This window comes from Sceloporus undulatus, chromosome 2, assembly GCF_019175285.1.
Source record: "Sceloporus undulatus isolate JIND9_A2432 ecotype Alabama chromosome 2, SceUnd_v1.1, whole genome shotgun sequence".
Lineage (NCBI taxonomy): Eukaryota > Metazoa > Chordata > Lepidosauria > Squamata > Phrynosomatidae > Sceloporus > Sceloporus undulatus.
In genome coordinates this window covers 286404636-286423571 of record NC_056523.1, presented here as the reverse complement: position 1 = coordinate 286423571, position 18936 = coordinate 286404636, and the positions used below count along the sequence as shown (strand labels likewise).

At 39.5% G+C, this 18936-nt stretch overlaps 1 protein-coding gene across 6 annotated transcripts in view; it reads left to right on the top strand.

The window, feature by feature from the left end:
* The window catches only part of ATG10 (autophagy related 10), a 142206-nt gene that overhangs the window by 17118 nt on the left and 106152 nt on the right, over positions 1-18936 (top strand). For 5 of the 6 annotated variants that reach the window (XM_042452477.1, XM_042452472.1, XM_042452476.1 and 2 more), the window contains one exon: positions 9200-9310. The exons of the other annotated variant lie outside the window; for it this stretch is intronic. In XM_042452477.1, the coding sequence (XP_042308411.1) occupies positions 9200-9310 (111 nt within the window). The remainder of the gene's footprint in view (positions 1-9199; positions 9311-18936) is intronic. 6 annotated transcript variants of the gene reach the window in all.

Below are 18936 nucleotides of genomic sequence, written 5' to 3'. Positions count from 1 at the left end.
GCTGGCATCCATAGTTTTTTGTGGGTTTTTCGGGCTATGTGGCCATGTTCATCCACAAAAAACTAATAATCAACTTGGGGGAAAAGTCTCCATGGTGCATTTTGGTGTTTACATCCATTTCTCCCTCTTTTTCTTCCCTCTCCCCTCCCTGCCTAATAATAGAATTGACAAAGCTATTAGTTTGCCTGCTATTCAGGTTAAAATTTCCTGTTCCAAAACTGAAGATTTAGATTTATGGCACTATGCTGATTTTTGCCTACCCAAAGGTAAAAGTGGTAAATTGTGCTGCCCATAAATATGTCTAACAGGATATTTTGGCAGGGTTAATCAGAAGTAAATCCCATTACATTTACTTGCTCTTACTCCCAAGCATGTGTGCACCGCCTAAAGATTTCTTAGCAATAATTACCACTTGAAAGGGATTTTTTCTCCAAATAAACAGTTGGTTTAGTGGGATCAATTGGCACAGTGACATAAGTAGGGTTACCATATTTTCAAAAGTAAAAAAGAGGACACATTTACCAACTGACTAGGTGTATCCAACAGCACATTAGAATAATGTCTGGCCTTCTGTGCACCACAAGTCTAAAATTACATGGTTGTACCACTGCTTTTGATTGAATAAGCTTGGTGTTGTGCTGCAGAGATACTGAAGCTCAGTTTGGTATTCTGTTTCCAGTCAAACAACTACCAATACCAAAAGCTACCAATCAAAAGGTACTCTGCTGTTATTTTGCATTTTCCTCATTAGACTATCTGTGAAGGAAAGAGGGTAAGGGGGGGGGGAGCAGGAGAAAAGGTAGTAGGTTATAAATGAAAGATTATAATGTCTGGGTCCCATGTGAAATTCTTTGTTTGGGGCAGACCAATTGCACTAAAAATGCTCCATCCAGAAGCAACAAGGAATTCTCAAAATAGTTAAACACTGTAGGGAAAGTAATTTTTATGTGTTTTGAGGTTTTTCTTTAACATGTAATGTCAGAAAGAAGGGAAAAAAACTTAATATATTGCCCAAGTATTTATTACTTAAAATAAGATATTGCTATTTGAGATATCATATCTACATTTGACCAATTTTTCCAACTTGAAGTAGACAGAAACCTAGAAAGTTTAATTGTTTTGTAGAATCATTCAGGTTCACTGAAGTGGAATGCTATGTGAACCTTAGCAGGCCTTTTGGAGATTTCTTCTGAATCTTTTGTACTATTCTGTTTTCCAGGGATGGGGGCGGGGGAACCACTGCTGAGCCCTCAATGGAAGAAAATCAGTAATGCGAATAGGTTGAGATGCAGAAGTGCCTCCACTTAGTAATAGCAATTTAGGTGTATTACATAAAGGACAGCTGAGGTGTGTCACACAACCTATATTTGCGGGTATGAGTAGGTACATTTATTTAGTGCTTATGTTATATAATTTCAACTGGAATTTTTATTCTGTCACTCAATGAAAAGCAAAACTTGCTACCCACCTGGAAGGCAGTGGATAGCTGGATTAGCTACATGCCCCAAACCACGATTTCCCCAGTTCCTTCTTGGTCTCCCCTCTTGACCTCCTGACATCATTGGACCTCACCAAATCCAACTGCAGGCTTTATAAGCCACTTTTTCAATAGTTCTGCCTCCCTTATCTCCAATCCCTGACAAATTGTCAATAAACCTGGCCATTCCATATTCCCTATTCACTGGTTAGTACAGCCTTAAGTAGCCCGTAATTCTAATGATATCTTCAAAGATTTTAAACCTTCTAGCCAGAGTAAAGGCCATGTAGTCATGGACTTGCAAAATAACCATAGACAAAATGGTGGCTCTCCATTATCTGCATCTCAGTTTTAAAAAAAGACTAATTATTTCAGAGGGATCTTAAAAATGTAATGAGAGTATTTGTGTATTTAAACTGCTAACCAAAGTACTTATCACATGGACTGAAAAATGTATTTTAAACCATGGCAAAATTAGATAACTTTCAAAGAGGAGTATAATAAATAGCTGGTTGATGCTGAGTTTGGCTTATAACAGAAAAGGGACATAGAACATGTAAACCTCTCAGAAGTCCCAAACTTCTCAGCAGTCTGTGGTATCTTGAACTATCCAGTTTGGGAGTCCTGTGTTTCAGTTGGCCATACTTACACAGAGGCAACTTTTCAGGAGGACTATTCTTCTGTTCTATAGTTTCTACTGATTGCTAACAAGATAAGGGCTTTTTGTGGCATTCTGCTGCTTTTAATCTTTATTCTAAAGCAATATTTTAAATGGTTTAATTCTGTTGATAGTTTAATAATGTTTTAATTCCATCTTTTGTATATTTTAAGTATATATGTATTTTGTTATTTTCTGGTTTTGGGAGCCACCTTGAGTTTCAGCCAGGAAAGAAAGCAAGATATAAAATGATGGATGGCATTTAGTAGATGGACAGTCCAAGAGACAAATGTACAAATATATATTTCCTCCAGTACAGAATGTTTCTTTAAATTTATATGTGCCAGGCACAAGGAAGAACCCCGTCTTAGGTGCAAAAATGACTTGTTGCAAAACATATTTTCCTGTCTCTTGGGTGAAAAATAACATATTCAGGGAAAGCATTTAACATAGTTTAATTAAACTTGCTGTTACAAGAGGATGATTCAAAACAAAAAGGTTCAATATCCGTATTTGATTTTAAATTACTTGTACATTGATGAAAATGAAACATCTGGTTTTCTTATGTGGAATTTCGATGAAACTATACAGCCAAATAGATGTACAGTTTTGTGGGAAAATATTGATATCCTTTCTAGTCTCTCCTGGGAATAAATATTTGCTCAGAAAGTCAACATAGTACATGTTACTGCCTATATTTAATAAGATCTCCAGACAGGAGAGAGACTTAAAGGTTAGTTTAGTCCATTATCCAAGTTAACATAATACTTAGGAAAGAATATTTACATATATAACATTTCATGTGTTTGTATTTATGTACATACTGCTAATCTTGCAACCTCCTACTAAGGACAGAGGTGATGTAAGCTGTGAGAAAAGAAGCAGCAGGTTTTCAGGAACAGGGAAGGGTACACAAAAGCAGAGAGCAGTCAAGGTATGAGTTGGGCCTCTCATTATGAGAGGCTGGAAGCACTTTGAGATGCAAGGGAGCTCCCTCAGGATTTGAGATAGCGGAGGTGAGGTGTGTGTATGCTGTTTATCTCCACTAGTATTCTATCTGTACCTTTTTAATTAAAACACATAGTAGAGAAACTTCATAAGCTTTTGCATCCAAATAAGACTAGAACCTGTGTAGCTGTACCCTTGGAACTTCTTGCTGTTTGGAAGAATGGGGAATGCATAATAGTATATTTTCCTTTAATCTGCTAAGGTACTGTAAATAATGGGGAGAAGTAGCATCAGAAAACTGAGAAGATGAAAATGACAGTAGGATACATTTGGAGAACCTGACAGTTGTCTCCTCCCAGAACTTCCATGCAAAAGAGAGACAAGAATCCTGTTGGTAGAGTCAGCCTAAATGTCTTTCTTATGCAAATCATTAGTCAAACAGTTGGCTTCTTCCATGGCTCGAGATCGACTTGAGGGCAGTTAACAACAACAACAAAAAACAGTATTTACATTATTGTAGAACTTATTGCTACAACTTCCTGTACCAGATATTTGTGTGGACAAGATATAAGCAGATTTCTCTGGCTTCTCATGGTAGGGACTGTAGGTAGTTGCTTACAATGGGCTTACAATGTATATTAGTCAAGTAAAGGAAGGCACAAACCTGATGGAGACATTCCACAAGATAGCATTGATCTATGTCAGTGGTTCTCAACCTGTGGGTCACGACCCCTTTGGGGGTCGAACAACCCTTTTACAGGGGGTGCCTAAGACCATTGGAAAACACATATTTACAATAGTCTTAGGAATCGAGACACAGCAGTTTTATTGTTGGGGCTCACTATAACATGAGGAACTGTATTAAAGGGTTGCAGCATTATGAAGGTTGAGAACAACTGATCTGTGTGGTACATGGCATATGTTATCACAGCTGCATGAAACACCTGGCATGGCAAAGCAATTTTTATTCGTAAACACACTACTTCTATTAATGTGCAGACTAAATGAATGTGATATAGAAGGGAAGATGGCAAATGTCATAGATGTCAATAGCGTAAAAGAAGGGGGTCAAGTAAGTGAAACAGGAATTAAAAAATGAAGAAAAAAAGATCGGGGCATATCACCAAATTGCAAGCTTGGTGTCATGTGAAAAATCAGGATGGAAGAAAAATTTTCTCCTTCTCTCCTAACACCAGAACTTGAAGTCATCCCAAAACCCCTGAATGGTAAGAGATTGCTGACAGACTATGGAAAGTAGGTGTGTGATTTATTTGTAGTATATGCCTTACATGATTATGATGGCCACTAGCTTAGGTGACTTAGATTCATGAAGGATAAATTTTATTGGTGGCTGCTAGTCATGTCACCCTGGATAGCCACTGGGTGACCTTGGGCACAACACACTCTCTCAGCCTCAGAGAATGGCATGGCAATCCATCTGTGAAGAAAAGTGTCAAGAAAACCTGATAATAGGGTTGCCTTAACATCTCCATAAGTCAAACAACTTGAAGGCACACAACAACGATATATATATATATATAGAGAGAGAGAGAGAGAGAGAGAGAGCGCGAGCGAGCGAGCCCTGGTGATGCAGTGGTTAAATGCCTGTACAGTGGTGCCTCGGGTTACGAAATTAATTCGTTCCGTGGCACCGTTCGTAACCCAAAAAGCCTTCGTAAGCCAAATTGCCATAGGCGCTAATGGGGAAAAGCCGCGATTCCGTGCGAAAAAGCCGAAAAAAGCACCAAAAGTTTTTTTGTAACCCGAAAAAACATTCGTAACCCGGAACAATGTTTTCCTATGGGATTTTTTCGTATCCCGAAAATTTCGTAACCTGGGTATTTCGTATCCCGAGGTACCACTGTACTGCAGCCACTCACTCAAAACCATAAGGTTGCAAGTTCAAGACCAGCAAAAGGGCTCAAGCTCGACTCAGGCTTGCATCCTTCCGAGGTCGCTAAAATGAGTACCCAGACTGTTGGGGGCAAATTAGCTTACAGTTGTAAACCGCTTAGACACTGCTTAGGTGGTATGAAGCAGTATATAAATGAAGACATATATATATATATATATATATATATATATATACCCTCCCCCCCCCCCGAATGTTTATTGTAAAGCAAATTAAAACTAATAACTAGATAGATAGGCAGGCAGGCAGACAGACAGACATTAACTGTAAAGGGAAGGACCAGATTTGGAACTAAAAATAAATAGGACAAGGGAATAGGGAATGGGTAAGATATTAGATGCCCATATAAAGAAAGTATAAGGCAATGTATGTAGTGGAAAAGTAGGTGTGAAGGAAGTAGAGACCAGAGGAAAGGAACATGGGGCAAAGCAAACTGGACAGAAGGTAAAGTTAGAAGCTGAACTTGTCCACCCACTCAGGTATGATTTACCTATACCCATTGTTTCATGGGCATCAAGCATTTTACATTTAAAAGCTTATTTAGAAGGATTAAAATATTTACTAGTGGCTTGCAAGCCATGTTTTGGCTGGTAAAACACTTTTTGAAATTTGCTAATCAGCAGAGCACATGAGAATATCCAACCACCCCCAGTGTCTGTCTTTTGGTCTTCATATTTCCTCTTATTCTTCTTTTCCTCATCTCTGCCCTTATAATATTTTTATTCATATCACAGGAACTCTGTTGCATTTAAAAAGTGTGTGTGTGAGAGAGTTTACCACTGTATACATGAAAGAATGTACAATTTACTGGTTCAGGGTGTTACCTGATTGCTCAGAAGTCTTCAGTTTTGCCATTTATATGTAGCAAAATTAAAGGAAGCTGGGCTTGTGAATAAGCAGACCATGTTGTAGAGGAGACCCTATATTACATGTTCTAGAAGCCTAAAGGTACAGGGCATTCTGATACCGGTACACAAATGGGACATACCTCTACTGCTCAATACTTATCTTTGTATAATAATGTGTCACTTCTTCCAACCCGCCGATAAATGTATTGTTTGTGGCATGGATTTGCTCTCACAAAAACAATGGGACACTAGACAGATATTTGTTGTTAGCAATTACCATGTAGCCCCTCCATATGTCAATGTTTGACATTGCAAAACATTTCGTAAATCATATTATAATTGATTTATTATTAATATATGTCAATTGTTTTTCTTTTTCTTTCATTGTGTCTTACAGGATGTGTTTTTACACCTTTTGTGCTTTCATAATTCTTAGGAATATTTAATTAATGTGAATTAAATTTAATAATGTAAAATGTGTGGACTTTTCTTAACTTTATCAAACTTTAACATTTGAAATTTAAGCCAGCAGTTTTTAATGCACACTCACATTCTTACAGAGCTCTTTAGTTTGAGTTTTGTAGGTCTTTATACTTTCAGTGTTTAATTTTAGAAAGTGCCGCTTCACATTTTCCTGTTTTACAGATGGTAACTTCTCAGTGCCATTTTCTGTAGCATATGGGAAGGATATATTTTTTTGCTTCTTGTCAAATGTTTCTATTGAAATTTCTATTGAACTTTTTTTTTTTGGTTACTGTTTACAGGTTTGCCATCTGCATGGCACCTAACTGAAAAGTAGGTCAGCAGCTATAGTTTAAATAGCATCACCTTGCTTTATTTTGACTGTATTTGATAGTTTATATTTAAATCAACTTATTAACTACAGTGTTAAGAACAGATTCAGTTATATTCATTTCTCCCTGATCATTTTATGCACACACACATTTCCTCCAGATGTATACATTTGGCCCACCATATCCACAAATTTTGCATCAAGAGATTCCACCATACATAGCTTGAAAGTACTGTTTTTAAAAGATGCAAAAAGCAAACCTTGAGTTTTCCATTGTGTATAAGGAATACCATTTTATTACCCCATTGATATAACAGGACAAGTATCCATGGATTTTAGCATCCACAGGGGGGCCCTGGAACCCCAGTGAATACCAAGAGGTCCACTGAAACTTGATCGGAGAATAAATCTTCCCTTTTCAAAATACTGCTATCTGTGCCTTCAGGTTATTTCCTATCATAGGGTTTTCTTGGCAAGATTTGTTCAGAGGGGGTTTTACATTGCCCTCTGAGGCTGAAAAAGTGTGATTTGCCCATACTATCCTTAAAATTGGCATGTGTTTAAGAATAGTGCAGTCTCCTCCACATTATGAGGTCATTGTCTTTATATGTCCAGTAATATGTTCTTCAGCGCTGTTTACGCACAATTCTAAATATACACTGGACTGACTATGTGACAAATGTTGCTGTCCTCGAGCAAGCAGGGATCACCAGCATTGAGGCCATGCTATTGAGGACGCAGCTGCGCTGGGCAGGACACGTTTCTAGGATGAAGGACCATCACCTCCCCAAAATAGTATTCTACGGTGAACTCGCCACGGGTCAGCGTAAGAGGGGCGCCCCAAAGAAGAGATACAAGGACTCTCTGAAACAACATCTCAGGCTTGGCCAGATAGATCACCAACAATGGTCCTCCCTGGCCTCTCATCGGGAGGCATGGAGACACACTATCCATGACGCTGCAGCCTTCTTCGAAAGCTCACGCAGAACGAGCCTCGAAGAGAAACGACAACGCAGAAAGAACCGCAACCTGGAAACATCACCCAAGGATACTTTCTGCTGTGCTTTCTGCAACCGGACCTGTTTATCCTGAATTGGCCTTTTTAGTCACCAACGCGCTTGTACAAAGTGTGGAATGAGTCCTTCCTGAATCTTCGTTCGCGAAGCAAAGCCAGAGAGAGAGAGAGAGAGAATATGTTCTTAGAATTAATCTCAAGTCTTTATTGAGGTTTATCAAGTTGTCACAGGGGGAACAAGGAGGAAACAACTTGTAAAAATGTTACTGGTTGCTCTTGGATGAATGGGTGTGAAGCAATGCTTGGAAGAACAGGAGTTAGCCAGATAGGATGGAAGGGCCTCTTTGAGTGAGAGAGGGATTTTTTAAAAAAAGGGACAGTTGAAAGTTAATAATAAAAATAATATTTATTTCTTACCTTCCCCTCCCATGTATCAAGGCAGGGAACAACAACGATTGACAAACAACATCAGTTAATGGATCAGTTAACAGAGTTGATAGATGAGACAATTGGACTATTTAATGGAGAGTGAATGAATACTGAATGTCTGATTTGTCTGACATAATTCAGATTTAATTTTGGTATATGTTAAGAACTGCGAACTGGAACTTGTTAAAGCATTTAAAGGCAATTTTATACACAATATTTGTAATAATTTTGTGCATGAAACCAAATTTGTTTATCTTGAACCATCAGAAAGCAAAGGTGTCACTATATCAGCCATCCATGTAGACAATTTTGGATTTTGGAGTATTTTGGGTTTCAGCATTCTAGATAAGGGAGACTCAACCTGTAATGAAAAGAATATTTCTGTACTTGAAAAGCTTTGGCCAAATAATTGGACATTTTATTAAAATATTTCTGTCCTGCTAAAAATATCAGGATGTGGTACAGTGAGTAAAAATAGTTTAAGAACTGTTCTGGAACAGTTTGAAAAAGTTAAAACATTTCAGGTTTAAACCAAATGAAACAAGTTAAAACAGCTCACTACAGTCAACATAATCAAAGGACAAGATACAAACAGATAGGGCAATCCATAATCAGGTAGACCAAAGTAAAGCTGTGATCACTGAGCCCCTAAAGTTTGAGTGAACAACCACATTTTAAATGAGTGCTAGGCCTCCAAGGGAAAACATTCCTCAGCCAAGCTACAGCCTTGTTGGGACTTACACTCGTTGGGACTTACTTCTGAGTAAACATGATGCATTGCATTGTGTGCCTTCAAGTAGTTTCTTTTCTGACTTATGAGGACTCTAAAGTGAAGCTGTCATGGAGTTTTCTTGGTAAGATTGGTTCAGAGGAGCTTTGTCATTGCCCTTCCCTGAGGCTGAGAGCATGTGACTTGCGCAAGGTCATCTAGTGCATTTTATGGCTGAGCTGGAAATCAAACCTTGGTCTCAAGAGTCATAGTTCAGCACTCAAACCACTACGCCTTACTGGCTCTGAATAGACATGTACAATCCTTTGATGTATTCAGTAATGGATGTCTGTGGTTAAAAGTAGTTGCATAACTAAAAATTGCTCAAACAATATTTCCCCCCCAAACAGGACGGCACTGATGGTTACATGACTAAAACACACTTTCAGCTGAAAGGTGGTGACGTTTCTTCAAACACAGGGGGAATGGTGAATGATGAAGTAATATCTTCACATATTGAAGTAAGTATAACGTACAATATCGAACAAAATGAGTACTATTAATGCTATAAACTAAAACATTTTAATATTTTGTTGTTGAGTTTAATGAAAGTTCTGCTGCTGAGTTACTGACATACTATATCATATTTTTTGGAGTGTATTCATGCTGAGAAGGAACCCTAGGTGTACAAAAAGATATATATTCACCTTCAGGATGTTGCTGTTTTTAAAAAAATGCAAGAGAATATTGCATCCCAAATCAGAGCTAGACCCAATTTTGAAAAGTGTGCTCATTCTACCTTGCATGGTGGCAGTCTTGTGTGCATGTCCTTATAATAGGATGTGACCAGCAGTGTTGTGCCAACTTATTTATTTGATATTTTTCCTGCATTTCTCCCAGAATTAGGGATTCTAGGGGTTCATGATAAGATTAAAACAGGTACTAGTAAAAACAGGAAAAAAGCTATATCATTAAACAAATAAGAATATTAAAACATAATGGAGTTTAAAACCAATTTCAGAATACATCAGTAAAAAAAAAAGAGAACAATCCATTAGAAGCCTATTTCTCAGCAGCCAGACAATTACCAAAAAGTCTCCTGAATGAAAAGATCTTTTTCTGCCAGCAAATGGAACATAGGATCTATATGGTTCTCAGGAAGAAGATGTAAAGGGGGCACTGTTTCCAGCCTATTGAAAGTACAGTACTGTAGTATCAAGGCTGGGGCTTGGTATAGTTTTGCCTTTGACAACAGTGGCTCAACTAATACATTTAGCTTGGAATCAAACCAGTACTCAAAACAGACAGGACCATCTAGATCTCATCATCCATCTCTTATTGAATTTATAAAACCCAGAGTTTAGGGTTCTAGGATACTAAGGCCCAATTCCCACTGTCCTATAACGTGGATCAGGACGCGAATCATGGGTGCATCATTTCCATTTGAGTGCACATTTGACCTGCATTGCTCCAATATCGTTCCCATTGGAATTCGCATCTAAATCGAATTATCCTGAAAAACCCAAATTATAGGTCGAAAAACCAGTTTAAAAAAATAGCGGCTTTTTAGCGAGTTTTCCTGTGCCTCCTGAGTCTGATTCGGGGCAAATGAATGAGAACGAAAGGGTGTCTGATTCGGGAACCTGGAGATGGGAGGAGCAGTGCTCAAGGGGCTGACCTGGGGGTGTCACCCTTTTTGTTCCCTTTCTGCATCGCCGGCGGCATTTTCTTACGTTCACATAGCCTTTCCCCCAGTGGATTGGGAAGCAGGGTAAGGCAATGGCGCTACATTGAGCTCCAAACTCAGTAAACACATTACTCTGCCTGCAACCTCCCCTCTGCTCCACATTCATAGACCGATGTGTGAGGGGAGCCATTGAACACCATTTTAAAATAATTTTTTTCTTTTTTCTTTTTTTCTTTTTTTGCCTCTGCCTGAGCGCCTGAGTAGCAGATGGGCTTTGCAGTACATGCCTGCTTGATCGCCCCCCAGACAGCCCAGGGAGCAATGAGGGAGGCAAAAGGATTTGGGGTGATTAGAAGCTCCACTCTTTCCCAAAGGGAGTCTGGGGAGACACAGAAGAGCCTCGGATGCAAGGGGTTTAGGATGAATAGAGGCTCCTTCTCTCTTTCCTAGTGGGAGTCTGGGGAGACACAGAAGAGCCTCGGATGCAAGGGGTTTAGGACGAATAGAGGCTCCTCTTCTCTCTTTCCCAAAGGGAGTCTGGAGAGACACAGAAGAGCCTTGGATGCAGCCAATTTTCATTGGCTGCCCCCCCCCCCCCAAAGACCAGAAATGGGAACGGGGAGCAAAATAAACCATGTCAAAGTGTTTCGAATCAGGTTATGACACTTGTGATGTCTGAAGCCTACGCACTTGATTGACAGCTTGCAGATGTTAAAATATATTTCTATTTGTATTGAAAATGTTCAGATGTGTCAATGGTTAACTAAAGTTTAAAATGGTTCCTGTTGAAGGCCAGGAAGTTTAGGCCTGGAAGAACAAGTGCTCAAGGACAAATGGCCGAGACAAAATATAAGCATAATATGTTGTTGTTATACTCTTGTGTTGCATGGTGACTTCATGGGAAAGAGGTGTGTCCACTTGGTGGGAAAGTTGATCTTTTGAGAGAACAAAAACTGATGTCATGTTCAGGTTTTTTTTCTTCTAGCATGGACACTGAAAGGGAAAGGTGTATAGTAGCTTGCTGTGAAATGTGTAAATAGCAACTAAAGTCAATAAACCCTCATTTGAGTGAAAATCTGTGTTGAAGTTACTTTGTTCCTGAGCTCCAGGGAAGACTGCATCTGTTCCAGTTGGTACCAGTTCAGAACCACCGGGCAAGAGACATCACCAATAACAAAGAGTTTTTTCTAACAGCAGACATAAATAAGAACGGGGAGCAAATTACTCTGCTTTAAAATACAGCAATTTAAAATAAATGGGAACGAAAACAGGGTCTAAATAAATTGAGGTAATTTGCCCCCTTTCGTAATGGAAACGATGGAAAACATTTGAATTAGACTGGGAAAGTAATCCGAGTCAGAATCGCACCAATATAAGACGTTTTATCTGCCAAGTTGGCCATAGACTAGAAGAGACAAGTTACAGTAAACTAAGATTACAGAATCTGCTGGGATTTGGGTTCAGGTCCCCCATGGATACCAAAATCCATGGATGTTCAAGTCCCATTTTATACAACGGAGTAACAAATTGGAGTCCTTTATATCAAATGGCAAAATGTTTGTTTTTAGGATTGTGTGTGTGTGTGTGTGCGCACACACACACACACACACACGTGCACACACACGGATGGTTATGGATGGTTGAATCTGTGGATATGGAGGGCCAGCTGTAACTTAATTTAGTCCAAATTGTGTTGTGAAGATCAAGTACAAGTATACCTCAGTTAACAAAGGCTCTGATAAAGAAACTCCTTTTAGAAAGCATTTTAAAGTCTTTGTCCTTTGTCTAGCTGGAAGGTTTTTCAGCAGCATGGACACTGGGAGGATGACAAAGGAAGGCTGTTCAGATGTTGGGTTGCAGTGGCGTTTCTCCAGTAAACACTTCAATAAAGCTTGAGCTGGGAAGACTGAGATTCTATTGTAGTGGATCCTACTGTAGTTGGTACTTGATCCTACTATTGTTGGTGCCTGCCAACAACAGGCATAATGAATAGCAGCTGCCTCTAGAATCCCTTACTGAGCATGTGTGAGCAACAAAATAAAGAGAAAAGGGAAGATCAAATAAGCCAGTCTTATCAGCTATCCCCAGCATGTTAAAAAAGCATGGGTATGTTAGTTTGGCAAGCAAAATGTAAATCCTAAGAAAAGTGAAGACTAGTGAAACAAAAAGTCACCACTGAATGCATTTTGGAAGAAAATTTGAGTGGGCATTGGAAGTTTCAAAATGTTTTCCCTTACTTATGCAGGCCTTACCTGGTCTGATTGTTTCATTCCACGTGGGCATATTGTGAGAAACATGCTGACCTGCTCTTCTTTTTTGGTAGTGCAGGAACCTATTCCTGTTCTATGTTATTTCTGCCTCTGCTACCAGATTTTCTATTAAAGAACTACTGCCCAGAAATACATGAACTTTGTTAACTGAGGGATACTTATAGTCCAAGATTGATAAAGGAAAACCAATGAACCACTGAAAGCTGTTAGCCAGTCCAAGACAGGAGAGTATAACTTGCATTTTAAACTTTTTAAAGATGTCCTTTTTCAGGCTGATAAGAGTATTTTTAGAAACTAAATTGTTCACATGTTTTGGACATTATTACAGAACAGGTTGTGAAAAGTACAGTGGTACCCCGGGATACGAATGCGCCGGGTTACGAATTTTTCGGGATACGAAAAAATCCCATAGGGATTTATTGCTTTGGCTTACGAAGGTTTCTTCGGGTTACGAAAAAACCGCGGCGCTATTTTCCGCCACCGGAGGGCAGCAGAGAGCTATTTTTCCATTAGCGCCTATGGGAATTCGGCTTACGAAGGTATTTCGGGTTACGAAATTAACCGCGGAACGAATTAATTTCGTAACCCGGGGTACCACTGTACTGAAAATCCACTGAATCAGTCAATACAAAGGCTGCTGTAATAATATCTTATTAGAGAATCGGGATTTATGCATACCTTAGAACAAAGAAGCAAAAAAGCAAAGGGGAAACCTTTTGTGCATCACCGTGTACAATACTATATTCATACTACAAATCCATTCTCTGAATAATAAGAATTCATTTTGATAGTTAGTTACCGAACAAATTTTTCTTTTTTTGGCATGCAAGATGAAATATTAAAAAGGGAATTTGAAAAGCAAATGCTACTTACTAAAACAGAAGAAAATATGACATTCTCAGGTGTATCACTGAAGCATCATTAGAATTAAAACAAACATAACATCATAAATAAAAATAACCGTATTAATTGCATGTGGTATTGTAATCATGAAATTATGATGAAGTGATGAGCTTGTCTGAAAAGATTATTGTAATTATAAGTAATGCAGTCCTATACTTGTCTGCTCAAAAGCAAGGCCTGGTGAGCTCAGTAGGATTTGTTCCCAGGTTATTATGTTGAGGATTGTGCATTTGTGATCTTGCATGTCTTTCAGCACTAATACAGGTTTCCGTAAACAGCTTTTTGTTTATCTATTCCACGTAAGTGAGTGCAATATTTGCAACCATTAATATGAATTATCTGAATAGACACCTTAACCAGCAGTACAGTGGTACCCCGGGTTACGAAATTAATTCGTTCCGCGGTTAATTTCGTAACCCGAAATACCTTCGTAAGCCGAATTCCCATAGGCGCTAATGGAAAAATAGCTCTCTGCTGCCCTCCGGTGGCGGAAAATAGCGCCGCGGTTTTTTCGTAACCCGAAGAAACCTTCGTAAGCCGAAGCAATAAATCCCTATGGGATTTTTTCGTATCCCGAAAAATTCGTAACCCGGCGCATTCGTATCCCGGGGTACCACTGTAGTAATAATACAAGAGAGGAAGTAGTAAACTTTTCCTCAGGATTGATATTGAAGAAAAAGGCAGGTGAATGGGGAAGAGAAGATTTTAAAAAGTACTAAAGAATATTAATGAAGTGGTATCTGCAATAAGACATTCATTCAGAAAGTTTTTTTTTTCAGAATAATTTAACCATCATTTAAGCAGATAAAATGACTTTTTTGAGTGTTTTAGTGCAGGGTATCTTCTGACCATTCTGAAAATTCCAGTGTATTGCAAAGTATAAAGATGCCTCCCAGTTTGGATGGGATGGAATTTGTTTGGAGATATTGCCAGCCCCCCTTCTTTCCCCCAAAAATGTAACCAACACAAATACATTAGATTTATTGGGACAATTTTTTGTTCCAGCTGTGTTTTGGACATAGCAGGTGGCTGAAATTCAGGGATGCTGTTTCCAAGTGACAGTGTTGCAAAATCTCTACCTTATTGTTCTAATTCTCTGTGAATTCTGTAATCAAACAGAATTTGTCTGCCTAGATGATGATTAAGCAAGGTATAAAATTTTTCCTCACATAAGATTTTATATACGTAGTTCATTATCTTCAAGCCAAACTGTATGTGACATAGTAGATTTGTGACTGAATCACCTTATTTGTTTAATAGCATTTATTTGGTTGGGAAATGTAACAGTGGGGGAAGTTTTTACCTTTTATCAATGACATTTCTTTCTTTTTTTTTAAAAGCCCCAAAGATGCTGTTAGTTATTGAAGGAGAAAAAGCTGAGTATTGTTCTCCTATTTTGAATTGTTTATCATTTCCCTCCCTCCCTCTTTTTTTCTTCTTCTCTTCTTCTCTGGTATTTAGCTTTATGGCAGCAGGGTGCTGAAGTAACTAGATACAATTTATGTCTCTCTCTCTCTCTCTCCCCCCCCCCCCTTTTGTAGCAAAATCAGCTTGGGAGTTAGAAAGAAAGGATTAGTACTCAGACAAATATGCGTACACAGTGCCTCTGCTTTTATCTTTTAAAATATTTAGTGATGTGTATATACTGCCAAGAACAAACCCCTTGATCAAACAGCTAAGCAGTTTAAGCATATAAAATTTGTTGTGCAAATGTACCGGTGTCTGTGTTCAGGTATCACTATTGCCCAGTGGCAGCTGTTGTCCATTGAGGGTGATGGGGCAGAAAGTGAGGTTGCTTATACAAAACTTAGAGAGATCTTGTAGCACCTTTGAGACTAACTGGAAGAAAGAAGTTGGCAGCATGAGCTTTCTCAGGCCCGTTACAAATGGGCCAGAAAGTACGCACGGAGCGCTTACTAGGGTTAGAAAGGGGCGGTGCTTCTGCACCCCCTAACCTTAGTGCACGCTCTGCGTGCACAAAATGGCGGTGGCCGTTCCACACGGCTGCCGCCATGACAATGTCATGACCGCGCCGCCTCTATACGGGGCGGCGCGGACATGACGTCCTCGCTCTGCGCCAGTGCGCTTAGTGCGCCCTTAGTGCGGAGCAGGAAGGAGATCCGTTTCGGAGCTCCTTCCTGGTTTGGTCCACTGGGTGCAGCCTTCACACGGCTGCGCCCAGCGGACCAAAGGAGAAAGGGGCCAAGCGGCTCCTTTCTCCTCCTCCCTGCCGCCGCGGGGTGTCCTTGGGGCTTGAAGCCCCAAGGACACCCCTTTCCAGGCTGCGGGGAAGGGGCCTTTTGCCGCTTCCCCGCAGCCTGAAAAGTGGCGGATCGGGGCCTCAGCGGCTGCCGCTCTGGATACTGAGGCCCCAATATCCCGGGGAAAGGGGCGGGTGCAGCCCGCCCCAAACGGGCAGTCTGTAACCCGCCTCAGACTTCAGTCTACTTCCTCAGATGCTTTTGGTGAAGTGGAAGCCAGGCACAAACATATATATGCCATGGGTATGTGAGAATGTCAATTCAAATTCAAACTCCTTTGGGTATGGAAATGTAGTAGCAAGCCCAGTTTTAACTATGGTTGTTTGTGGAAAACTGGACTTGCTACTTCATTTCCATACCAAAGGATTTTGAATTTGAATTGACATTCTCACATACCCCATGGCATATATGTGTCTGCGCCTGACTTCCACTCACCTTTTGTATGTCTTCAAGTCATTTCTGACTTATGGTGAACCTATCACAGGGATTTCTGGGGATGAGATTGTGTGACTTTCTCAAGGTCACCCAGTGGGCTTTCCCATGGGTGAGCATAGGAATCAAATCCTGGTCTCCAGAATTGTAGTCCAGGGCTCGAAACACTATACCATGCTGGCTTTTCATTGCAGAAATTGTTTACACAACATCTCAAAATATAAAATGTGCATAAACTCTTTTAATATCATCTGGGAAGAAAATTTAAAATGATTCATTCTTGCATGCGAGAATTACATAATCAAAGCTTTCTATCTCTAGTGGCTATTGACCACTGCATATTCCATGGAAGTACTGTACTGTATGAAGTTATCTTGGGTTTCTGGGCAGTAGGTGCTTCTTTGCCTGATGTTTCCCCAGGGAATTCCTCTAAATTCTGTTGAGTATCAGTAATATCCCAGTCCTCAACATTTTTTTCATAGACGGGGCACAAGGGCCTGGCCAGACTTGGGTTTTGACCAGGCTGTGCTGTTGTCAGCATCTTCAGTAAATTATTTTGCTGATCTACATGTATCTTCAGATTGCAGAGATCTTGAAGAGCATAGGGAAGTTGCTTACCTGCAACTAATTTTTCAAGTACTAATCACACTATAGTCACACAGTCCTCCTTCTAAAGCATATCAGATGTCCCACACACGTAATCCAAACCCTGCAGCACATATGGAACTGAGAAGGAATAGTGGGAGCCACATCCTTTGATATTTTCGAGTTCTGAAATGTTCTCCACCACCTTTGTACAAGCATAGAATCTGTATCTATAGTTAATAACTTAAAACATTATAGTTATAGACAGGAATTCATTGTAAAGAGAAATAGAAAAGAAGTGTGGCAGCAATACATTAATTTTATTGATTATTTATAAACTATTGCTAGTCATTTTCCAGTTCCTTTATCTAATCTGTGGAGTTCTGATGGGTACGTGGGTCTTTATATTGGCAAGGATTATCATAGTAATTATTGGAAGGGCACATATTCCAGCTAAAAAGAACATATAGAACATCCCCTACAGTGAAAGTGAATTTGACAGCCTCTGTATGTGCAGAGTTCCACATATCTTTGTGTTGTATTCCAGTAGAACAAACCCTTCTACAGCTGAAGGGCAACCTCCATGGCTGCAGTTCCATTCTTCCATCCATCCTCCTCTGTTTTTTTTTTTTTTTTTTTGGTATTGCAGGACAACTCTACCCCCATGGTGATCCTGGAAGGTCAAGAGCTTCTCATCTTATTCATGCTTCTCCTTAGACAAGTGCTGAACATTGGCCTTTAAAAAATGGTGTGGAGTGGGCTTTGGAAGTTTTCTTAGAGTCTTTAAAATGAGGTTGCACGCCACTCTTGTTGCCATACTTTCTCCACCCTTGGCCTACAGATAATTCCTCTGGGGGATGGACATTGTTAGAATCAACTCTATATTTTAATTCATAATTCATTGTAGAATAAATGTGAAGCCACTGTTGAAGCTTAATTAATCCATTGGTTTGTTGATTATAAGCTAAATCCAATGTGTCTACAAGAGAGCTTACTTGCTAATTAGCTTACTTGCTGTTCACCGCTATGATCTTTGGAATAGCGGTATATAAATAAAACAAATTATTATTAATTATTAATTATTATTAATTATTTTCAAGACCAAAATTGCATGTTGTCTTTTTCCAAATAGTTTTATCATCTGTAGGATGAAGTCAGATACGATTCCTTCAAAACTCAGAGGATTAATTTAGTGTTACTGTAACCTGTCTCTGTGTGTGTTCTGCGTGGTTTGCTTTGCTTCTTGTGGTTACTGCAGATGGAATGAGTCAACTTAGAATAGGTTTTGAAGATGCAAAGATGTTTGCTGGATGAATCAGCTGGCAGGTTGTGGGTGCTGAATATAACCTCTTCATTTGAAAGTGAAGCATCAGTTTTTTAATCTTGTCTGTCTGAGTCCATGGATTTACAGTATGGAATATCATATTCAGGCAAAACCAAAGAGTGTTGTGCTCATGTGAATAGTGTGGGACTATGGGCATTTTCCCAATCAAAATAATTGTCAGTAATGGTAGATGCAGTGGCTTAGTGGTTAAGACACCAGTTCTGATGATCAGAAGATCGGAAGTTGGCAGTTCAAGGCCTGAGTGCTGCATGATGGGGTGAGCTCCTAGCAGTTAGAAAGCATGCAAATGCAAGTAGATAGATAAGTACCACTTCTCAGTTAGAAGGTAACATCGTTCGGTGCAGTCATGCTGGCCACATGACCCCCAGAGCAGTCCTCAGACAATGCTGGCTCTTTGGCTTAGAAACGGAGATGAGCACCGCTCCCTACAGTCGGTTATGACTAGACATTCATGTCAAGGGACTACATTTACCTTTACCTTTAGGTCAGCATACACCACCACAGATAAAAATATTTCAGTTCTCATTGTTTATTAATAATTTCCTCCCAAATAAACCAATGCACTTGGAATTAAAAATCAAACTATTCTCATTTTTGTGTAGAAGTAAATAGGTTGAACAAAAATGTAAATATTTGCAGAACTGCAGTATTTGTTAAAGGGTAA